This window comes from Bos taurus, chromosome 19, assembly GCF_002263795.3.
Source record: "Bos taurus isolate L1 Dominette 01449 registration number 42190680 breed Hereford chromosome 19, ARS-UCD2.0, whole genome shotgun sequence".
NCBI lineage: Eukaryota > Metazoa > Chordata > Mammalia > Artiodactyla > Bovidae > Bos > Bos taurus.
This window is the reverse complement of record NC_037346.1, coordinates 49,320,811-49,346,133: the sequence shown is the minus strand read 5'-3', so window position 1 is coordinate 49,346,133 and position 25,323 is coordinate 49,320,811. Positions and strand designations below refer to the sequence as shown.

Sequence of the window (25,323 nt, the reverse complement as noted above, 5' to 3'; positions counted from 1 at the left end):
TTACTGAACTTTTCCAAAATTCTTCATATGAATCTTAGGATTAGAAACCCCAGTGATGTGAAGAATACTGGACGAAGCCAAGGACATTTAACCTGGAAAAGCTATATTAGGGCATATAATGGTGTGATCAGGTGGAAGAATAATTAGGCCCATGTATTCTGTATGACCTCAAGAGGACCAATTAGACTAAGACCAGTGGGTGAGAATGCCAGGAGAAAGATTTAGGCTCAGTTTAAGGAAGAAATCTAAGTATTCAAGCCATCAGAAAACATAGTAGGGTGATTTATATAGTACATTGTGCTGTTGCTGGGAGTGTTTGAGCATAGTAGAATACTCACTTCTCAGGCAGTTTCAGACATCAAGTAGGCAGTTAAAATAGCGTTTCAGATCCTTTTGAATCCTAATTTTCTACGCTTGAAGTATGTTTCAGACATTACTCCAACTCTCCTCCAGCATACATAAATGAGTAACCAACAAAGCACAGGAAAAAGTACTTTTAGCTCCTTTTGCACAAATCTAAGTAAGTCCGTTATTTTATCTCAGAACCAGGAAGATTATGGTTTAGTAACAAAAAAGAAAAAAATTGATGCTTGACATAACTATAAAATACCTATTTTCGTAATCATAAAAGTAAACTGTCTTCCCTGGTGGCTCAGACTGTAAAGAATCCATGCAATGGAGGAGAGCCAAGTTCAATCCCTGGGTCGGGAAGATCCCCTGGAGGAGGAAATGGCAACCCACTCCAGTATTCTTGCCTGGGAAATCCCATGGACAGAGGAACCTGGCGGGCTACAGTCTACAGGGTCTCAAAGAATAGGACATGACTGAGCAACGAACACTTTTCACTACTTTGTAGTTACGAACTAGAGTTAACCCACCTCAGGCTAACACATATCCTGCATGCAGAGATCTTGGGACTCTCATTATGGTGAGGCTGCTTTATAATTGTAATTCATTAATTGAATATTTATTGAAATTGACAATATGTAACAAATTGTTCTGGTATTAAGAATCTCTTAATAAGTAAGACATGGTCCTTGTATTCTGATCAAAGTAGGGCCTAGGTCAACTGATTTCATTATTTGTAAGTCCAGCTGTCCATCTTATGAGTGGTGTCAAGGAGGAAAAACTTTTCTTCCATCCACTTTTTGTTGTTCAGTTGCTCAGTCACGTCTTGACTCCTTGCGACCCCATGGACTGCAGCACACCAGGCTTCCGTGTTCTTCACCGTCTCCTGGAACTTGCTCAAACTCATGTCCATTGAGTTGGTGATGGACATTGAGTTGGTAATGTTTGGTGCCATCCAAACATCTCATCCACTGTCGTCCCCTTCTCCTCCTGCCTTCAGTCTTTCCCAGCATCAGGGTCTTTTTCAGTGAGTCAGTTCTTCGAATCAGGTGGCCAAAGTATTGGAGCTTCAGCTTCAGCATCAGACCTTCCAATGAATATTAAGGGTTGATTTCTTTAGGATTGACTGGTTCAATTTCCTTGCAGTCCAAGGGACTCAAGAGTCTTTTCCAACACCACAGTTTGAAGGCATCAGTTCTTGGACGCTAAGCTTACTTTATGGTCCAACTCTTACATCCATACATGTCTATTGGAAAAACCATAGCTTTGACCAGACGAACCTTTGTCAGCAAAGTAATGTCTCTGCTTTTTAATGCGCTGTCTAGGTCTGTCATAGCTTTTCTTCCAAGGAGCAAGCGTCTTTTAATTTCGTGGCTGCAGTCACCATCCGCAGTGATTTTGGAGCCCAAGAAAATAAAATCTGTCACTGTTTGTATTGTTTCCCCATCTATATGCCCTGAAGTGATGAGAGCAGATGCCTTGATCTTAGTTTTTAAATGTTGAGTTTTAAGCCAACTTTTTCACTCTCCTATTTCACCTTCCTCAAGAGGCTTTTTATTTCCTCTTCATTTTCTGCCATAAGGGTGGTATCATCTGCATATCTGAGGTTATTGATATTTCTCCCAGCAATCTTGATTCCAGCTTTTGCTTCATCCAGCCTGGCATTTTGCTTGATGTACTCTGTATATAAGTTAAATAAACAGGGTGACAATACACAGCCTTGATGCACTCCTTTCCCAATTTTGAACCAATCTGTTGTTCCATGTCTGGTTCTAACTGATGCTTCTTGACCTGCATACAGATTTCTCAGGAGGCAGGTAAGGTGGTATGGTATTCCCATCTCTTTAAGAATTTGCCACAGTTTGTTGTGATCCACACAGTCAAAGGCTTTAGCCTAGTCAATGAAGCAAAAGTAGATGTTTTTCTGGAATTCTCTTGCTTTTTCTATGATCCAGTGGATGTTGGCAATTTGATCTCTGGTTCCTCTGCCTTTTCTAAATCCAGGTTGTACATCTGGAGGTTCTCAGTTCATGTACTGTTGAAACGTAGCTTGTAGGATTTTGAGCATGACCTTGCTAGCACTTGAAATGAGTACAATTTTGCGGTAGTTTGAACATTCTTTGGCATTGGAATGAAAACTGACCTTTTCCAATCCTGTGGCCGCTACTGAGTTTTCCAAATTTGCTGGCATATTGTGTTAGGTCACTTCAGTTGTGTCCAACTGTGTGCAACCCCATGGACAGTAGCCCTCCAGGCCCCTCCATCCGTGGGATTCTCCAGGCAAGAACACTGGAGTGGATTGCCCTTCCCTTCTACAGCACTTTAACAGCATCGTCTTTTATGATTTGAAATAGCTCAGCTGGAATTTCATCACCTCTGCTAGCTTTGTTCGTAGTGATGCTTCCTAAGGCCCACTTGACTTCCAGGATGCATTCCAGGATGTCTGACTCTCAGTGAGTGATCACACCATCATGATTATCTGAGTCATTAAGACTTTTTTTTGTACAGTTCTTCTGTTTATTCTTCCCACCTCTTCTTAATATCTTCTGCTTCTGTTAGGTCCAAACTGTTTCTTTCTTTTATTGTGCCTATCTTTGCATGAAATGTTCCCTTGGTATCTCTAATTTTCTTGAAGAGATCTCTAGTCTTTCCCATTCTGTTGTTTTCCTCTATTTCTTTGCATTGTTCACGTAGAAAGGCTTTCTTATCTCTCCTTGCTATTCTTTGGAACTCTGCATTCAAATGGGAATTTCCTTTTCTCCTTGGCCTTTCAATTCTCTTTTCTCAGCTGTTTGTAATCCATTTCATATTGATGGTTCGGGTCCTGCAAATTAAACTGAAACTGATGGATTAACAGGAGAAAAGACACGTTTTTATCCGTGTACACAGGCAAGAGCATCCAGAAAAATATGACTCAAAGGAGTGGTTAGAATTTGGGGCTTATATACCATTTTAATAGGGGAGGGAGAGAAAAGGGACTTATGGGAAAAGAAGTGTCTTGTATGAAAAATAAATGGGGCCTCAGGAGAACAGGAGAGAGAAGATAGGTTTGTGACAATGTCTGTTTAGGTGCTTTCTTGTCCTGGTGCTTACTTCTTGTCTCTGGTGATAGGAGTCAATCTTCTCTGGTTGCAAAACTCCTGGAGAGGGGATTTATAACAGTTGAATTCTTTTGGGAGGCTCTGTTTTTATGAGGATAAGCAGAATTCAGAAAAAATGTCTTCCTGCAACTGTTGGATTCTCAAATGTCTTCAGCTCAAAATAATGCTGATGTCACTGCAGCGTGTTGTGGACCCCCTCACTGACCACAGGTAAGTGGGTTCTAACAGTTGGACTGGAAGTTACTAAGTTGTTCTGGTGCTCAGAAATATCGATGTCCTATGGACCTGAACTCATGATCTGGCAAAAGTAATAGATTCCCTTCTTTACATCAATTTGTATGGCAAGGCAAATCACATTCAGAAACTGCTTTATCGATTTATTACCCAGAGCAATTATCTGGAGCACTGGAAGTACTCAATGGCTGTGTCATCAGGGCCTCCTCCCCAGGTCTCTCTTGATCAGAAAGGACATTTCATGGAACGATGTTAGTGGTCCACAGAATTATCTGGAAGCTTGAGATTGGATAGCTATCAGGTCAGGGCAGCTCCAAGAAGCCAAGAACAACAATGATGAACCATCTTCAGTGAAACTGACCTTTTCATTTTGCCATTACCATCATGGCTGCCGTGGGTAGGCCTGAGCTGTCCATTTTTTCTTTCTAGCCTTTGTTCTAAAATGCCAAACATAGGGAATAACTCTGGTGGTCTAGTGGTTAGGATTCTAGGCTTTCACTGCCATGGACCAGGTTCAATCCCTGGTTGGTGAACTGAGATCCCACAAGATGCACTGCTGCCGCTGCTAAGTCACTTCAGTCATGTCTGACTCTGTGCGACCCCATAGACAGCAGCCCACCAGGCTCCCCCATCCCTGGGATTCTCCAGGCAAGAATACTAGAGTGGGGTGCCATTGCCTTCTCTGACAAGATGCACAGTATGGCCAAATAAAATAAAATTCCAGGCATAAACATCCCACTGAGTTCCCAGGTCAAGCCTGGCTGCTAGTGAGTGGGGAGAGGGACTTCCAGACTGTTTTCCAAAGTGACTGTACTATTTTATACTCCCTCCAGCAATGTATGAGGGTTCCAATGTCTCTGTATAATCACCAACACTTGTTATTGTCTGTCTTTTTGATTACAGCCATCCTAGTGGGTTTGAAGTGGTATCTTGTTTGGGTTTTGATTGGCGTTTTCCTAATGACTAATGATATTGAGCATCTTTTCATGTGCTCATTAGCCATTTATATGTCTTCTTCGAAGACATGTCTATTGAAATCCTTTGCCCATTTTTAAATTGAGTATAATGTCTTTTTCAAATGCCATTTATCCTTTTAGTTCTTGTCGCTTAGCTCCCTGGATTGTGGGGTTACTCCATTCTCTGGCCCTTCCTATAGTGTCTGATACACTGTTGTGCGCAGTACATTTGGGTGGCTGCCCTAATGCATTTAGAACGTTACATTAGTACTAATACATTAGTACATCTGGTGGTTGTCCTTGGGCCTTCAGTCCAGTTCAGTCAACCAAATAAGTGGTGTTTCTTGGCTTGTCTGCAAAAATCCTGATTTCAACTGGCGTCTGGGGAAAAGAGTCAAGATACAAATCTGGAATAGTGATTCTAAATAAAACCTGTCATCCAGAATCTTACGAGGATGGAGCTTTTCTTTTGTCCCCTGTCATTTTCACCTCATTCCTAGCTTCACTCCAGTCCCCTCTCACTGAAACTCACGAGAGAAGCAGATGGGGGCGGAGGGGAATTGGAGAAAAGATGGAGCCTATTTTTAGGCTTGTTTATCAGTCATGAAGTGTCATGTTCTTCTCCACTATGGCTGCTGGATTAATTAGGCTGTGCTGGCAGCTGCCAGTCAGGGAGGGTTGCCAGCTTCTAACGGTGATTCCGCCTAATGCCTGAAATGATTTGCATGGCGAAGACCTTTCTCCCACTACATGGCTCTTGCCTTCCAGGGCAACCTCTCCTGGCTTCTAGTGGCTCTGGGTAGAAAAGGGGACAGCTTCCCTATGCCATGAATCTTGTTTACCTGGATAAGCAAAGCCACCAGATGGTCACTTTACCTACCAGCTCATTGGTAGAGCCTTGATGCTGTGGCTTGGGTCTTTCTTTCTCATTTTTTCTTCCTGTTCTCCCAGATCTTCCCCCAAAGTAAGAGCCTAGAGCCACAGTTCATGTGGCAGTGGGAGAGCCCACTGCCCAGGCAACAGGTCATAGAGGAAGTGTTGGAGCCAGAGATTCTGACCTAAGAGCTTATTCCCACGCTATTTTGAAAGACTCCTCATGGTTATTATTGATTTCTGAATATCCAGAGATGATCTTCATTAATTCAGAGAATATTTATTAAGCACCTACTGTGTGCCAGTCATCATTTTAGGTGCTGGCTGGGGGAGCAGCAGTGAAGAGGACAAAGATCTGTACCCTGGTGTGACTTGCATTCTAGTTATGGGTAACAGGCAGTACACAATAGCCATCTGTACAAGAACATTATATATTTTAGAATGCTTAGTCATATATCCTAAATAAATATTCAATTCATGTCTATTGCATATAATATTAAATAAATTAATAGTATTTTTAATATACATTAGAAAAAATAGAACACGTGAGGGCCCTCTTTCAGATGTACCTTTCAGTCCACGCTCTTCATTTGGTCCCCATCTCAATCCTTAAGAACACATCAGGCATTCTCATGCTGCCGGGCCCCATGCCTTCTGTCCCTTTGATTACTCCCATGGAAAAGCCACAGAAGCGGGATGTCTCGGCCTGGTTGGGGTCTTCAGGGTCATTCTGTCAAGCAGTTTCCACCGTGATTCTGCCACGCTCCTACCCAGTGATGCCGACACATGTGGTCGACTCCCCTAGGTGCTCCCCAGCACCCCTGCCACATTAGCCTCCCACTGTTCACACACGGAGCCTTCCAAGAACTGACACAAGGTAGGCTTCTTTTCCCAGAATCCAGAACATACCGTCCTTTTATAGGAAGAGTGGCAGCAGTGTCCAAGTTCAAGGAACTTCTGTGGGTGATGCCCCAGCAGCCTTATCTCCCACAGGTAATGGCTGTAGTCCAGAAACTCTGTTCATCTCTTTGCTGCAGTATAAAGAATTACATTAAGATCAGAACGAAAAGACCAGCCAGAAACCAATGTATTAAGGAGCAAATGAGTAAGTCATAGCAGCGGAAAAGAAATTTAAAGACCTCAGAAATCACTTTATACACAACTGGAGAGGGACAATTGATTATTATCAAACGACTGTTAAATGTCAGATTTGGGCACAAAAAAGAAAAGATCAGAATATCCGTCTTGGACCAGTGGGAAATGGAGGTATGAAGGTAGCTAAGACCTTTTAAGAAACACTTAAATGGGACTTCCCTGATGGTAGAGTGGATAAGAATCCACGTGCCAATGCAGGGGACATGGGTTCGATTGCTGGTCCAAGAAGAATCCACATGCCGCATCACAACTAAGCTGGTGCGTCACAGCTACTGAAGCAGCGAGCCTAGAGCCTGCACTCCACCACAAGAGCAGCCATAACGAAGAGGAGCCCTGGCTCACTGCAACTAGAGAAAGCCCGCACGCAGCAGTGAAGACCCAGTGCAACCATAAATAAATAAAATTATTTTTTAAAAGTCACTTAAATGAACTGCAGTTCTTTGAGCCTAATCTTAGCATAGATAGTGGCTAGTTTCAGATATGCGGTTCGGCAGAAAATCTTGTGTGACGCACAGTTTTTTTGTTTGTGTGTTGGTTGGTTTTGGGGTGGGGGTTTTGGCTGCATCACGTGACTTTCAAGATCTCAGTTCTCCAACCAGGGATTGAACCCAGGCCTGGCAGTGAACATGCTGAATCCCAACCACTGGACCCCAGGAAGTTCTTCCCAAAGCACTGTTATTTTGTGAACTCAGAAGGACTCCCTGCCCGGAATGTTTAAGTTCAAAGTGTCTAGTTGAGACTGTCATAATTCTGACCCCTGTTGAGAAAATGAAATTAGACTCCATTTGGACCACATTTGGCCTGATGATGTTCAAGAACCCCTGAAGCCAAAAAATATTCCCAAATGAACATAAATTGCAAAATGAGGTTAGATATGCTGGAGAATTTGGTGATAATCTGGATTGTAAAACCATAGAAGGGAGAGATGGTTTAGGATTCAGTTCCAAAAACTCTTTATGAAGTAGATAAACATTCTTAACCTGAGGCAAATTCAGATTATGCCTGCCTTGGGGCATCCTTGGCCTCTTCTTACTAGATGCCAGGCCAGCATCGCTCCCCATCCCCACCCCCCAGCTCTCACGGCTGAGGATGTCTCCAGACTTTGCCAAATAGCCCCTGGCGGGGGAAATTCCCTCACCTCTTTCCTGTTGAAATGAGAACCACTGCTCTAGAATGACCAGCTTCCCATTTTGCTCATGATCAAGGAATTTGACATGTAGGACCTTTTACTGCTAAAACCAGGACAGTCCCGTGTAACCCGGGGCGAGTTGACCACTTGGCTGTCATTGATATGTTCTATTTCATGCAAAATAAAGATATAAGAAATGAAACAATATAAAAAGTCTATCCTTGGGAGACAAGGAAAAGGTTTTAGAGAAACGCAGTATTTTAGAGTTTTGTGTTTTTACTCAGTGTCTCAAGCCTGAGCCATGGTGAGATGATTTTGGGGGGTTTGATCTCTGCCAGTAGACGAACAGAACGTGATTCAAGTCATGCCGGCTTTCCAGCAGAGAGATTCTTGTTTGAAGCCAGGTAGCAAGTTTGAGTGACAGGCTTCTCCTTGGAATTGTAGGCTGTGTGGCAGTATACATCATAAAAGTGACAGCAGCAGTGGAGTCTAATTTAATTCCATTTCCTTTGCAGCCCTGATAAATCATTGCTGCAGGGAAAAATGAATTTTACTTTCTCAGACAAAAACGATTTGAGTAATGATGTGCTCTGGGGAAGTCAGGGGCTAAGAGAAGGTCTGTAGTAGGCTTAAAAATATTTAAATGACGTATCGTGGAATTTGTTCCAATGCCTCCTGTGCCTGCCCTAATAAATGGCTTATTCCAGAAGGGCCTGCTTCCCAGACTATGTAGAAGAGTCATATAAAATCATATCAGCCATCTTGGCTAAATGTTGTTTCAGGGTGCCTTAGAAAGGGTATTTGATGATAGTGTGGCATATTCTGCACGCGTTGGCAGATGAGACAGCTAAGATAAAGATTCTACAGCCTGTAGTCCTGATCATTTACAAATAGGACAAGTCTCAACATGAATGGAAAATGACTGGTGTTTGTCATCTTCCTTCCAGAAAATGATTGTTGCTTAGGAATATGGTTCTGCTGGGAGGCTTTTTAAATGATACAGGGAATGAGTTATGAAGGGAGGAAGACTTGGACCCCAAAGTACTATCAAGAGGCTGATGAGTCCGGGGTGTGGGGGGTGTGCAGTGTAGACGGAACAGTGGAGAATGGTTTCTAACGCTTGAAGGGAGACAAAAGTACTTGGTCTAAGCTGAACAATGCCTAGCTTACTGTGGGGAGCTTCTACAATCCCATTTCAATCCATTGAAAGCACGAGAAACCAATTTGCCTATGAGTAGAATCAACATCTCCTTGATTGACACAATGGCATATCACACTGGTGTGTGGAGGCAAGCAGGAGGGGACCCGGGGACCTGGTGATCGTGACCACTTCCCACAAGCCAGCCCAGCGCTACTTTCCCACTCTCAACGTCAATCCCAGTTACCCTCCAGCTTCAGTGACTGAAAGAATAAATCCTAGGCAAAAGCTATAAAATCCTCTGTTGGGAAGCACGTCTCTTCCTTCCTAGTGGAGCAAAGGGAAGGTAAATGAGCATTTACTGCAGAAACGATTTTATGAGAGTGAGACATTCTGCATTACAGCAGCAAAAAGAACTCGCCTGTGAATTATAATACTGCTCTGCATGCCTCTCACAGCGCACCTATGAACAGTGTCCTTCAACTGATGCCCACCCGGCTTCAGGGGGGGCCTCTGATTTCCCCATTTATTTTAACCATGATAAATGGCTCAGAGCTTTCTTTGAGTTAGGTCTGGCCAACCATCAGAGATACGTATTTGTGTTTTAAAAAGCAGGTCCTGGGTACTGTCAGAAAGAAGAGAAGCAATTTGGGAAGACATACAAGGTGCACAGTATTTTACTGGCTCTGGATGTCATTTAAACCCCGTGTCCAAGAAGGGGATATGGGGTTTGTTACCTTGGGGTCCCCACTCTCTTAGCTAGATCAGCCTGCAATTCACAACTGCTTCTTGATGTTTTTTATTGTCAACTGCCAAGAGTCTGCGTCCTCTCTCTGGGTCTGACGTACTGCTAGACGTTGGTGTCCCAGACACTTAGCTGTGGGCACCAGCACAGGAGAAAAACCAGATAGTAGCAGCCGGAAAAAGAGAAAGCCCCAGAGTGGAGTGTGGGGGGCAGTGAAATCATGCAAACATATTACAGGAATATATAAGGAATTTTCTGGGCCTGCAGAAAGCTGTGAAGTTTGCCTCAGAAGGAAAACAGAATGAAGCAAAGCAAAACTTAATTAGTCCTCGGTTACTAATGGTCTTGGGACCTGTGCCCTAGGGTTTTCCTTGTTTTGAGAATGTTTTTTGCAAATGGCTGCCCGGGTCCCTGTTCCAGAGAAATGGCTCTGTCGTTTCCTTAGTTTCCTGGGGCTGCAGTAACAAATGCGGTGAACTGGATGGCTTTAAGACAACACACGTTAATCCTCTCCCAGGATGGAGGTCAGAAGTCTGAAATCAAGGTATTGGCAGTGTTGGTTCCTTCTGGGGAACCAATCTGTTCTGAACCTCTTTCCTGCCTTCTATTGTCTATGGTCATCCTACGTGGCCTAAATACTAATACCAACAGAGGACAGGTTAACAGTGATGAAGACCAGGGAGATAGGGACCAAGTTGCTGTGGAGAGAAGAGCAGAAATAAAAGTCCTCTGATTTCTCTAGCAGTCAATTTCTCTGGAAAGATATGGTAGCAGGGTGAGGCACTGGACAGACTCTAATTGTCGTTTTCTTTCTTTCCTCCTAGCAAACTGCCTAGTTGGGCTAGAGCTGTTGTTCCCAAAATATTTTATGTAACAGAGAAGGCGTGGAACTATTATCCCTACACAATTACGGGTAAGTCCTTGTACACCCAATATGTTACAAGCATCCATGCAAGGACATAGGGGGATTCAGATTCACTGATTGAGCATGGATTATCCCAGCAGGGACTCACAGGAGCCCTGTGACACCTCCCTGACCCTTTGTCTCCATACTTTTAAGTCAACACTCTTCCTAGCAGGAGGTTGTAGGGGTTAAGCTAAACCATTCTATCTTCCTTCTTGAAGTGATCATTGTAAATAGCATATAGAGAAGAAAAAGGAAGCTCTACTTAGTGACATTTTTAGAGGTTTCATTATCCTTATTTCTCCTTCTTTTCTCAATAATCCCTAAGTAATTTTAAGGTGTGGTTTGTTCACAATCAAGTTGTTTATTTTGACTTCTTTGCTTTACAGACACCCTCCCCCTCACACACACACAGAACAAAACTTGACTATTTTTATAATTTATATAAAAGGTTCTGTTGGGTCCCTCTGCTCCAAACCACTTCCTTTGCAATCAGATAATATGAAAATCAGTTTCCTCCTCAACTTGTAGTGGAGTAATAACGACACTCAAAATGTTGATACTGAGCTAAAAACTGGCCAAAAAATTTAAAAGGTTTGGTTCCTGACCTCAAACACATGAAAATTCAAGGTCCCATTTGAATATCAGCCTAACAAGCTATTTTTATTGGTTTTAAAAGCTGCTTTTCCACTTAAAAGATTTCCTTTGTGGTTAATGAAATGCTCTACTGGAATTATTAGTCTTTAATTCTGCTTTTCTAAGGCCAACTCTTTAGTTTTTAATTAGCCACAAACCTATAGGCTAATTGAATCTTGTCTTACACTCCTTATCTACCCAACCGCAGAAGTATCATATGAAAGAGTTTCAAGAGCAAACATGGAGACACTTAGTGTTTATGAAAGTTTAATTCTCAGAAGGTTTCTTTGCCACATTTTTAATAATTATAATTCAGCAATATTTGTTAGTTCTGTGGCTTTATATTGGATATAATGTGGTCTTAATCATCATTTTCTTTTTTTTCTTTTCCGTCTTGCCCAAATGAACGTCTGGGACCAGAATACACAGTAAGTTTCATTTAATCATTTAAAAATATTCAGCCTAAGATCAGAGGAGTAATTGGAACTTCCCTTGTACTTCTCATCTTATTAATGTAATTTAAAAAATAGAGGAATAATTCAGAATCAGAAATATTTAAATATATGCCATTATATAGTTATATACAGTGCAATAATTTGAATGTTCTCATTTGTTCAAGAATATGAATGTAATTTAAAATGCCTTCATAGTCACTTTACATTATTAACTTTTGCTTGTATTTTTAAATAGCTTGACTGCTCTACTTGTGGTAGTTCACTATAATAGAACAATTTCTAGCAATGTGGTATTAAAGAGATGATGGTAATTATCGATGGAGGGCGAGGCTTTTCCTTATAGTCTGTGATCTGATCCCTTATAGAAAGACCTTGAAACTAGAAAGACATACATTCAAACTATTTTACTCAGATTGGACAGTCTCAGTGGCTTGATAAAGTCATTTAATTTCTTCCTGTCCTAAGAGCCTCTAGCATCGTGGCTTACACTAAAAAAGAAGTCTGTAATGTCATTGTGTTGGTATTTTCATATGGATCATTTTCCTCAATGGCAAACAGATCAAACTGTCATAAAAAGAAAATGGTTAACTGAGCTCAGTCAGGTTTCAGAGTGTTCACACTGCTATATTTAAAATGGATAACCAACAAGGACCTCCTGTATAGCACATGGAGCTCTCCTCAATGTTATGTGGCAGGCTGGATGGGATGGGAGATTAGGGGAGAATGGATCCATGTGTATGTACAGCTGAGTCCCTTCACTGTTCACCTGAAATTGTAACATTGTTAATCAGTTATACCCCAATACAAAATAAAAAGTTTAAAAAGTGGGGAAAAGCAAGATAAAAAATAAGAGGGGGTTATTTTTTATTTGTTTTATTAAAGAACAAAGACTGAGTATTTTTTACTTTAATTTTAAAAAGACTGAGTCTCTTTTAAAGATTCATATTTTCTTATTTATCTTATTTTTGGCTGTGCTGGGTCTTCATTGGCTGCTTTCAGGCTTTCTCTAGTTGTGGAGAGTGAGGGCTGCTCTCTAGTTGCGGCGTACAGGCTTCTCACTGTGGGGGCTGCTCTTGTCGTGGAGCACGGGCTGTAGAGCAAAGGCTTTGGTACTTGTGGCACAGGGACTTAGTTGCCCCAAGGCATGTGGGAATCTTCCCGGACCAGGGATCAAGTCCATGTCCCTTGCAGTGGCAGGAGGATTCTTAACCACTAGACCACCAGGGAAGTCCTGAGTGTTTAGTTTTAATCAAAACAGCCAAAGGTTGAGATTTCCCTGACAATCCAATGGTTAAGACCCTACACTTCCACACATCCCTGGATGGGGGAGTAAGATCTTACATGCAGTGTAGTACAGCCAAAAACAAAAACAAACAAAAATCAGCCAGAGGAAAGAGAGATGGTAAGAAAGACATGGAGAAAAATGATGCATGACTCCCTTGGCGTGAGCATGGTTCCCCGCTCTAGTGAAGACGGAAGAAATGCATGGGTCAGAGGTAGATGGACAGTCCCAACGGATACGAAAGTGTCACCTGTTTTGAGACCTCTGGCTCTGCCACTTACTAGATGAATTTCTTAAGGAAGTCACCCTCAATTGCCAGTTCTTGAACTCATGCTGGTCCATGACTGCACTCTCACCCACCCTTTACAAAATGGGGTGAGAAAAAGCTTTTCATAAAATTAAATTTATTCCACTAAAAGAACTGTTGGTAATTAGAATGCTCATTCTTGGATATTAAAATGTCTTTTCTTTCATGAAATGGAGGAATACACATTTAGCACCATCTCCAATCTTTGGCAGACAAAAGGCAATTCTATGGAAAAATACAACTTTTATATTTTGGAAATCAGAGAAACACTGTTCTAGAACAAGAGCTTAACTTCTGTGAACCTAAGTTTCTTCATCTCTAAAACTGAGATAATCCCTTTTTAATAGATCTGTTAGTATTAATACAACGATTCAATGATCTAACACAGTGATCAGAAAACTTTTTCTGTAAAGAGTCATATAGTAAATGCTTTCTGTCTGTGGGCTGAACAGTCTCTGTCCTTGAGAAAGCAGCCAGAGACTATATGTAGAGATATAGGCATGGGCATATTTGCCCAGGCAGCAGGCCATATTTGGTCCCCAGGCTATAGTTTATCAACTCCTGATCTAGCAGATGGAAGACTGTTAGCATATTGCCTGTAAAGAGCAGGAAATTAAATGGTTCCCCGCCAGCAGGACTCCCAGTGCCATCAATTGTACAGTCTTCAAGAGGAAGACTTTGGAAACTTTTGAATCCTGCCTCCTTTTAACAGTTGTGCAGATTAATTCCTTTTAAGTCTCTCTTTCCTGTCTCATGAGGGTGATAGGAAGATTTTATCAAATAATCCATATGAACTCTCAGCCTAGTCCTTGGTGCATGGTGACTACTCACTGCTGCTGCTGCTGCTAAGTCACTTCAGTCGTGTCCGACTCTGTGCGACCCCGTAGATGGCAGCCTACCAGGCTCCTCCATCCTTGGGATTCTCCAGGCAAGAACGCTGGAGTGGGTTGCCATTTCCTTCTCCAATGCATGAAAGTGAAAAGTGAAAGTGAAGTCGCTCAGTTGTGTCTGACTCTTCACAACCCCATGTACTGCAGCCCACCAGGCTCCTCCATCCATGGGAGTTTCCAGGCAAGAGTACTGGAGTGGGGTGCCATAAACATCATTATTATTATATAACATGGGGCTTCCCAGGTGACGCAGTGGTAAATAACCTGCCTACCAATGCAGGAGACGTAGGTTCTATCCCTGGGTCAGGAAAATCCCTTGGAGCAGGAAATTATAACCTACTCCAGTATTCTTGCCTGGAAAATCCCATGGACAGAGGAGCCTGGCAGGCTGTAGTTCATAGGGTTGCAAAGAGTTGGACATGACTGAAGATGCACAAATTATCATATATCATACAGTGCTAGAATGAAAGGTCCGTGGAAGTTCTATGGACAAATAAATTGGACTATATCTTGGTGTGTCTCAGTGCAGACTGGGCTCATTAGGATTGTCTAAGATTTGATTTGATTTGATTGGTAGCTGGTGTTATTCCACTTCCTACATCTCCAAAAGCTTGTGCATGGACTTCTCATTTGAAATGTAATCCATAGTTGCATGGCCAAGAGAATTCTTGTCCCTGTAACTACACAGAGATAGTTATTTGCTGCCTTAGAATTTGGTCACTCTGGCTTGACCCAACCAGTAGCACTTATTCTTCATAAACTCATGACACTGCTAATGAAATGTGGGAATAATTAACAAAGAAATGAAGTATGAAAAATGTTTAGTGGTATTGTCTTCATTTTTTAAGTGTGTATATTAAAGTACTGAGGTTCTGAAAACAGAAGGCAACAGAATGGAAACCGTGGTTCCTGACAAAGCCACCCCACAGGGATATACCTCCCAAACCTTTCTTGCCAGTTTCTCTCACCGTGGATCTTGGTCTCTTGTGCCCACCTCTGTGCAGACCACGGAGGATTTCTGAGGGACTCATAGCCTTTACTTCTGCCCAACCTCTGACCCACAGTACTCATGCAGTTCTAATCATATGGTTCAGATTTTTAAAGGAACACAAATTATGATGTTTCTGTTTGAGGAAATTTGGAGACAACGCATAAAGAAGTTATAGTTGTATAATCTCATAGTCAGCCCCTTCTAACTCTCTAGTATTATTTGATTTCTTCTAGACTCTTATTTTTTGGGTCCATAATGTAATCCTTAAGGTAGTTCCCTAGAGCTGTCGTAGCAAAGTATCACAAATTGGGTCACTTAAAACAACAGAAATTTATAACAGTTCTGAAGACTAGAAGTCTAAATCAAGTTGTCAGCAAGGCAGTGCTCCCTCTCCAACCTGTAGGGAAGGAGTCCTTCTTTGTCTCTTATTAACTTCTGGTGGCCTCTGGCATTCCTCAGCTTGTGGAAGCACGACTCCAATCTCTGCCTCCATTTTCACATAGCTGTCTTCCCTCTGTGTGCCCGTGTCTTCGCTAGCATCCTCTTGGCTGTGTGTCTCTCTTTTTTATAATTGTATTTGTTACTATTATTAACTTAGGTTGTTTTATTTTTTTTATTTTAATTTATTTAGTTTAATTAGAGGCTAATTACTTTACAATATTGTATTGGTTTTGTCATACATCAACATGAATCCGCCACAGGTGTACACGTGTTCCCCATCCTGAACCCCCCTCCCACCTTCCTCCCCATACCATCCCTCTGGGCCATCCCAGTGCACCAGCCCCGAGCATCCTGTGTAATTGTATTTCTTCACTGTTAGTTGCACTGGGTCTGTGTTGCTGTGTGTGGACTTTGTCTAGTGGAGGCAGGCGGGGGCAGCTCTCTGTTGCAGGGTGCTGGCTTCTCCTTGTGGTGGTTTCTCTAGGTGCTCGGGCTCAGTAGTTGTGGCCCATGGGCTTAGTTGCTCTGTGACATGTGGAATCTTCCTGGACCAGGGGTCGAACCTGTGTTCACTGCATTGACAGATGGACTCCTATCTTCTGTACCACCAGGGAAGTCTTTCTTCTTTGGAATCAGTCATATTGGATTAAGGACCTGCCTTATGCCAGTTTGACCTCATCTTAACTAATTACATCTGCTACAACTCTAATTCCCAATAAGATCACATTTTGAGAAACTGGGGTTAGGAATTCAACATATATTTAGGGGGGACACAATTTAACCTATAACACCATCTTTTAACTTTAGATTAACAGTAATGTATCATGAAGTACCAACAATGTGTAAAGCATCATGCCATATGCTAGGTTTCATTAAACAGTAATCCTTGGCCCGTTGGGGGAGTCACAGTCTGGTGGGAAATAGTTAGATATTCCAGTTAAATCCTGGGAATCATTTGCAAGTCATGGAGTTTTCTGAAGGCAAAATGGGACAGGCCATCGCAACAGCTCAGAGGACAAGCTGACGCTCAGACCTGGATGAGCTCTGAACTGAGCTCACGGCAGAGGTTCAGACCAACAGGCAGAATGAATGGCACTGGGATCCAGCCAGACAAGCAACTACAGAGTGAAAAGGAGAGTCCTGGCCCCTGGAGTGGGGCCATAAGCTTCATAGACAGGACTGTGGTCCTCAAGAAGATGTACAGGCAAGAAGACAACATTCCCCTCTTACACAGGTTACTTGGTCATGAGCTGCTAGGGTGAGAAAGTTGCTGGCTTAGCAAGGAAAAATACAGAATGTCCAGTTGTTTGAATTTTCAGATTAACAGCAAGTAAATTTTTGGTATGTCTCAAATATTGCACGGGCTATACTTATCCTAAAAGAGGGCTCATCTCATATTTTATCTGGCAGACCTGTTATGGGGCGGGGCTGACAGTGGGGCAGAAGTGGTCTCAGAAACTAATATACAAAACTCAGGTTATAAGAACAGGGGCACATTGATAAACCAAGGAAAAGAGAGGAGAGAGAATTCTGAAACCCGGAAGCTATCCTGCAGCTGACAGGCCACGTTCATGTTAGGGCCAATTAAGTGACACATTAGGACAACGTTAGTACTTCCTGCCTCAGTTAGGATTGGCTCAGGGAGTGAAATGGACTAAATGGTGCAGAGTAGGAGCTGCAGGAGCCACAGGTTCGATCCCTGAGTCAGGAAGATCCCCTGGAGAAGGAAATGGCAACCCACTCCAGTGTTGTTGCCTGGAAAATCCCGTTGTCAGAGGAGCCTGGCAGGCTGCAGTCCATGGGGTCACAAAGAGTCAGACACGACTGAAGCGACTTGAGCAGGGGAAAATAAGGTGAGAACAAATTAATACATAGCTGTCAGTATTTCAAGGAAGACTACGGCTAAGTGTTAGAGTCAAAGTGCAAACAGAGAGTTGTGCAAAAAAGAGAGAAATTCTGCCTGGGAGAAAGGTGGGAAGATTTCATGGAGCAGGTGCACTTTGAGCTGGACCATGGGGAGAGTGGAACCCCACCTGCAGACACCTGCTCTTAGTCTGCCTGGGCTGCATCACAGAACACCGTATACTGGGTGGCTTAAACAACAGACATTTATTTTACATAGATCTGGAGTCTGGGAAGTTCATTATCAATATATCAGCTGGTTCATTTCCTGATGAGAGTTCTCTTCCTGATTTGCTGACAGGCATCTTGCTGTGTCCTCATATGGCAGAGAGAGAGTGAAAGCAAGCTCTTTGGTCCCTTCTTAGAAGGACGCTAATCCTGTCGTTAGGGCCCCATCCTTATGACCTCATCTAAATCCCATTACCTCCCAAAGGCCCCACCTCCAAACACCATCACATTTGGGAATTAGGGATTCAGCATATATAGGGAAGGCACAAACATTCAGTCCACCACCTGGTCTTTCCAGGCTCAGTGGGCAAGTGATCTTTCTGGATCCTGGCTGCCCAGACACATGGAGGGCAGGTCATGGTAGCTTTGAGTCTCAGGGCAAGGTCTGGGTTTAGTTCCCCATAGGGAAGCAACATTGTTCCCGGCTAGTCCACTTTTATTTTCCATCCCAAATATAGCACAGCTTTTCTTTCCATCTCCCCAGTGAGGATCTCTGGCTTTTTTCCTCTCTGGCTGCAGGTGCATACTTTTAGGCCCGCAGTTCTGATTTTGAAGCTGCCTCCCTCCTCCTGACTAAGACTCAGCCATGTTCTCACGCTCTCTGCCTGGGAGGAAGAGCCCACTCTTCTCTCTAATGACAGGGTCTGCTCCCAGGATTTAGGACAGATGCTTTCAGTTGTCTTCATCTTTTCCCCTGTTTTAAATGCGTTTTCAGTGGGCTCTTTATCCCCTGATCTTTTAATCCTGAATATCTTTTCTTAATGTCATTCCAAGACCCGTATTTCCTGTCTGTGCCCCAAAGCAAAGCTACCCCAAAGCCAAACTCCCAACTCGGGTCACCACACTCCACCCTTGCTCAGGGAGGCAGAGGGGCTCTTGATAATACTCCAGACAGGTGTCTCTCCTCATAGGATTAGTCCAGAGCAGTGTATGTCTATTCCTAGGATCCCCTGGGTCTTATTTCTGACTGCCCAGCCTATTATTGAGAGCTCACGCTGCCCGCATTTGTGAGAAATCCAGCCAAGAGAACTTTCTCTTTAGGGTCATCTCGGGCCTCAGTATTATCACAGTTATTAAGACGTAAAAGCTTTTTCATCACTATGAGTGACTGTGTGTGTTTAGGATTATGTGAAAATGCCGTTTGCACAGGAAGTGGAAAAAAATATCTTTAGCTCAGTTATAGGAAAAAGAAATCTTAATTATACAGTAAACAAAGAATGACATGACGACAATTTTCCAGAAGACAGATCATCTAACCAGTTCTTCAAAACCTGCCGGTTCTTCTGAAGTTTATAAAGTCACAGAGGAAGGTGCCCGAGGAGACTGGCTGCTCTCCAAAGTGGCCGATTTTGTTTTTCTAGGGCTAAAAAAAGGCCACTCTAGAGTATGAACATAGCTCAGCAGCATCAATTCAACCTTGGTAGTAATGAAGCAGGGGGAAAAAAGGACTTTCTTCTCATTTGTAAGAAATTGAAAACTTAAGCCTATAGTAAGTCAATAGCCGTGACCTAGAATATACAGTTGCTGTATATATTTTGCTACTGTGACCACCCACTCCACCAAAACATCTTTTAATAAGAATCTGAAGAAGAGGTGATGACAAATGCAAAGCACCTTTTCTCTTAGTTGGAAGGGCTGACTGTTCCCCAAAGATAATAATGGGCTGTCCGGTGCTACCCAACATTTTACTTATTTAGTTGAAGAGGTAGAAAAAGTCAATTATAACAGACCAGGGAGTAGGAAATGAGTGTTGCATGAGAACCTCCAATAGCACTGAGCCACAATGAGAAATAGAGTTGTTCAAGTTGGGTTAGTCCAGCCAGGGAAGAGAGTTGGGCTACTCATAATTGGGTCATCAGTCACCCAGGATGAACTCCTATCTTCCCAGGTGTAGCACTAGGGAGACTGAGGGATTTTTCTGAAAGCAGCAAACTGTCTTGGATAGGAGTTTCACTTTCTATCTTGACCTCATCAGTTTCTCCAGTAAATGAAAGAGCTGATGGGTGCTGTGTGTACATTCCTCTCAAGTCCTCTCATCCATCTTAAGCTTCTCCTCCCCCACCTTTCACTGAGTCCCAGCCAAGGGTAGTAGAAACCCCAAAATTACATAACTAGGAAATAGTTACAAGTCTAAGGAAGGTACATTATTATACCTGAACCCTGGGATTGGTCTTGTTTGGAAGGCAATTAGAAGACAATCTGGCCATCTAAGCTACTATGTAAGCTAAGATAGAATTGTTATTGTTGTTCAGTCGCTAAGTCATGTCCGACTCTGCGGCCTCTTGGACTGCAGCACGCCAGGCTCCTCTGTCCTTCACTATCTCCCAGAGTTTGCTCAAATTCATGTCCATTCAATCAGTGATGCTGTCTAACCATCTCCTCTGCCGCCCCCTTCTCCTTTTGCCTTCAATATTCCCAGCATCAGGTACTTTTCCAATGAGTTGGGTCTTCACATCAGGTGCCCAAAGTATTGGAGCTTCAGCTTAGCTGGATACAGTCTAGAACCATTCATAACCACCACTAAGATGGTTCATAGCCATTTAAGTAAGGGAAACACCTGGTTATACAGATTTTAATAGATCTTGTCATTACAGAATAGCTACATTGTGAATCTCCAAAAGGGAGCCGTAGTATATAATACTTCCCACACTTATTTGTCCATAGGACCTTGGATTTTGCAAAGCCAGTCTTCTAAAACTTAGAGATGCTCCAGAAGCTTCCCTCAGGGTCAGAGCTATTACGTGCCCACTAAATAGACTAGTCTCAAAGAGTCAGACACGACTGAGTGACTGAACTGAACTGAACTGAAATAGACTACTGGATTAATTCTATTTCAGTCAATGTTACTTTTCTCTTAAGTTTTAGTGGGTTAATATGTTGTCTAAAGATTACTGTGACTAAAACACCAGAGGTTTTTTTAAGAGCTCCCAACTGTAATGGATTTTTGAAGAATCAAGCAACACAGAACCTGCAAGTTTCCTTTTCAAGCAAAATCAGTTCTGTTAGACCAAACAGCCAAGGCAGCAGTACGTGGGGATGACAGTGAGTTTATGCATTCTGATTTATTTCAATTTAGAAAATGAGCTGGTTGTACGAGTGACCCCGTTACAAACCAGCTTTATTCGCAGATGTGCTACAGTCCTTGCTCAGGGTTCATACTTGTCTCCACATCTCAGCACCCCAATCAGTTGGCGCCTGGGGAAGCAGGCACGTTGGAACAACCAGCGTTGTTGTCCAGTTTATCCCATTTCCATTTTCTCTAGCTCTCCCAGTCTCTTCTTTGTACAAAAATTGATTCAGCTACTTTTGGGTGTGGGGCGGTGGGGGGAGAGCAGAAACTAAAATATGCTTCTTTACCATAAGGTAGTGTTTTAAAGTTATTTGCATTTTTAAAAAAATTGAAGCATAGTTCATTTACAACGTTGTGTTACTTTCAGGTGTACAGCAAAATGATTCCGATATATATGTGTGTATATATATATATATTCTTTTTCAGATTCTTTTCCGTTATAGGTTATTACAAGGTATTGAATATAATTCCCTGTGCTATACAGTAGAACCTTGTTGTTAATCTATTTTACATATACTATTGTATATCTGTTAATTCCAGACTTCTAATTTATCCCCCCCTTTCCCCTTTGGTGACCATAATTTTGTTTCCTTTTTAAATTTTTATTTATTATTTTACTTTTGAGTGCTCTGAGTCTTTGTTGCTTTTGTGTGGGCTTTCTCTAAAAGAAATGGTGAATGGAGGCTACTTTTCATTGTGGATCATGGGCTTCTCATTTTGGTGGCTTCTCTTGTTGCAGAGCACAGGCTCTAGGCTCTCAGGCTTCAGCAGTTGCATCACGCAGGCTTGGTAGTTGGGGCTCACGAACTCTAGAGCAGAGGCCCAGTAGTTTGGCACACAGGGTTAGCTGCTCCTTGGCATGTGGAATCTCCCCAGACCGGGGATTGAACCAGTGTCCTCTGCATTGGCAGGCCTATTGTTATCCACCGCACCACCAGGGAAGTCCTCATAATTTTGTTTTCTGTGTCTGTGAGTCTGTTTTGTAAATAAGTTTTTTGTTTTTATTTTTGTTTTAGATTATACATGTAAGCAGTATCATATGATATTTATCTTTCTCTGACTTACTTTACTTAGTATGGTAATCGCTAGGTCCAGAAGAATGACTTAACAGAGGACAATCACCAAAGGAAAAAATATTTGTTGAAAGGCATTTTCCAAAGAAGACTTCCCTAAGACATACTCTTTTCCTTCTTTTCTATTTTCTACTTATACTGAAAATCAGATTTCTCTTTTAATACAGTTTATTGATGTCTATGGAGTTGTGTTCAGTTCAAGTTGGTGCGATCAGAATAATACAGCCGGGAAGATTTTGTGGGCAGATTTCTTTCTGCAAAAATAAAATTAAACACATATAAGTATGGATACACTGAAGTAGTACATTTCAGTGGTTAAATAAAGTGAATCAAAATTGTCCCCACATCTTTCGGCCTTTCTAATCACTAAGATACCCTGAACTACATGACAGTATGTATTTAGGTGAGGAATGTGCCCAGTTGGTTAAGAGCGGGTGATTGTTAACCATTTTTAACTGGGAAGGCTTGTAATATGAAAGCTTCCTACCTGGCCGTATGCCAGCCTGTATATGGGGAGTCACAGATTTGTTCCAATCTCTTATTTACATACAGTTCTTTTTCATTTACATGCAGTTTCTTTCCACCTGCTCCTTAGCTCCTTGTCCTGCCTTTATCATGTGTAGCTCTTGGTATTCACCATCATCCTCTGCTTATTTCTGCCTTGGCAGGTCCAACTGTAGATTGAATGAGCCTGAATTTAGTTTCCCTCCTCAATTTCATAGAAGTGCCAGCAGCAAACCATTCCCCATTGAGAAAACTTACTTTCATTCATGCATTTGCTCCCTCTCCCTCTTGGCCTTGCTTCTCCAGTGAGTGGCTGTTACTCAGCATATCAGAAGAGGGACGGGGCTCCATCAATGGAGGAACTAATGAATGAACAGAAGCCTCGGTGTAGGGTGCAGGCTAGTGAAAAGCCGCGGAGAGGCTGGTGTTCGTTTCCTCACTGTGGGCTGGAATACAAACAGCAGTTTTCCTGCTGTACTTCCATGCTCTGCCTTCCACACACCCCCTTTCTCTCTCACCCTCCCCCACTTCTCTTTCAGGTCCCACTGCTCCTCTTGGCCACATTTTTCTTCTGATGCAGCCTATATTGGGGAAACCACTCTCCAATTCATCCTCATCTGTCTTACTTACATACTGTTCCTTTTTGCCTTCTCTTTGCTTTAAAGTTCTTCTACTTTTTTCTCCACTTGGGTTCCCCTTCTCATTTTTCTGGACCTATCTTCTTTGCAATTTTTTTTTCTAACTACTCTGTCATTAGGGCCACCCACCTAGATTGTATAGTCATACATGACCCTGGGAACCCAGAACAGCCAAGAAAGCTCAAATATCTCCCTTATTTTATTTATATCAGTCCCTGCAGGATGACTGAGATTCTGAATAGATGTGGGACAGCCAGACATACACCTTCTTGAAACTGTTGTGTCTATTAAAGATTTTCTATGCACAGAAGAGTTTATATTACCTTCCAACTATGGGACAAATCTTCAGTCAAAATGAAAGGGTAAAAATTTTCCAATGAAGAATTTTAAAAGTTGAAAGGTACTTTAAAATCTAGGTTGTCTACTGCCTCTACATACAGATTCACCACCCACAGTCTGCTGTTTTACAAATAGCACAGGCTCCAGCTCTGAATTCCTAGAAGATAATAAATCTTAACCATTAGGCTTATTTCACTAGGTTCACTGGAACAATCTGAACGTAAGTCTCCTGTTATTGAAAGGACGAGGCATTTGCAAGTTCAGTTTTTTGAATGATCCCTTCTCAAGCTGAAATTCCCTTTATGGCCTTGGAGTATATTTAATATGATAATACAGAATATAGTACCAGAGAATCAATGTCTTCATGGGGGTTCCATTAGAGAGATCAAGTCTGATAGAGTTTTGGAACAAGATGGTCAGAGAGGAATGCATTGAATTCCAGATAAATGCTAAAAGGAAATGATCTTTTAAAAGCCTATAAGTACTTTATCTGCCCCAAGCCAGAGTCTCAACTCTTACATTTAATTTTCTTGACTCCAAGCCTCCTTGTAAAATGATGGCTGTCAGACATGGAAGAATTTCGGCTGGTAACCAGAAATAAAGCATTGTATTACTGGGCTCAGTCAGCGATTTCCAAACTTTTCTTCTTTTGGTCCAGGAAGTTCCATGAATATGCCTCACTAGCCACCGGATACTTACCTAACATATTATTTGAAGAAAGAACTCGATGCCATTTAAAAAGTGGTTTGAACTACTGAACTGTATCACCTCTCAGATCCACCTCGTTCTAAGACTCCATAAAAGTGTGATACAGGAACCACTTGAAACAGTGAAAATTTTTAGTCATCTTGTGACTTCCATTAGAGATAATATAGTCACTTTGGGATATCATGGATGTGTTTATGTACTTTTTTAATTGGATTTGATTTTTTTCTGCTTACTGAAAAAGTAGATATTTATTATAAAATTGAAGTCCTACAAGAAACTGTATCACAGAAAATTAAAGGGCCCCATAATTTAACTTTTCTCCTCTATGAAAATATTTTGATATCTATTCCTCTGTTGTTTCTGTGCATATGCTAACATGCTTTTTTCCCCCGCTTTTTGCAAAAATGAGGTTGTTCTGTTTTGCTCTTTGCTTTTTAAAAACCTTCAGAGTTCATGGCAATGTACTTAACCAGCATTCTACTGGTGGACTTTGGGGTTGTTTCCCTGTCCTTTATAGGACCAACGGTGCAGTAATGAACATTTGTTCACCTGTAATATTTTTTTCACACCTGAGAATTCATGCCCTTCCTGGTTCTGGGCAAGTAGTTTTGAAGTACTTCCAGGGGAGTTCCCTGGAGGTCCAGTGGTTAGGACTTGGTGTGTTCACTGTCATGGCCTGGATTCAGTCCCTGGTCAGGGAACTAAGATCCTGCAAGCCACATGGCCAAAAAAGAATTTTTTAAAATAAGAGCATTTCCACAGTAGGAGTTATCTTAAGTCATCATATTGACATTTGAATTTTTTAAAATGATTGTATTTTAAAGGTACTAGGATATTTTGACATTTTAAAGGAGTACCACTGTAAATTTCTTAAATTATTAATTATTTCCCCAATATATCTTTTGGGTGCCTCCTATTTGAATAAGCCTCTTTGGGCTTATTTAAAGTAGGCACATCTACCATTAGATGGTTAGATGGCATCACTGGCTCGATGGACATGAGTTTGAGCTAGCTCCGTGAGTTGATGATGGGCAGGGAAGCCTGGCATGCTGCAGTCCACGGGATCACAAAGAGTCAGAATGACTGAGCAACTGAACTGAACTGAACATTAGATGGATGCACACACACACATGTTTTATCTGCTGTCATTGGCCACAGGACATACTGAGGGACCTTAACCACCCTTACCCGCAGCTGAGCACCTAAACTCCAATGGAAACACTCATGTGCCTTCCTAATACTCAACAGGCAGCAGGATGTGGAGTCATGAGCTTGA

The 25,323-nt window shown here is 42.1% G+C and overlaps 1 protein-coding gene across 1 annotated transcript in view; it reads left to right on the top strand.

The window, feature by feature from the left end:
* Positions 1-25,323, top strand: part of PITPNC1 (phosphatidylinositol transfer protein cytoplasmic 1) — a 215,743-nt gene that overhangs the window by 86,610 nt on the left and 103,810 nt on the right. The window contains exons 3-4 of the mRNA XM_059878599.1: positions 10,504-10,592; positions 11,640-11,647. Of these exons, the coding sequence (XP_059734582.1) occupies positions 10,504-10,592; positions 11,640-11,647 (97 nt within the window). The remainder of the gene's footprint in view (positions 1-10,503; positions 10,593-11,639; positions 11,648-25,323) is intronic.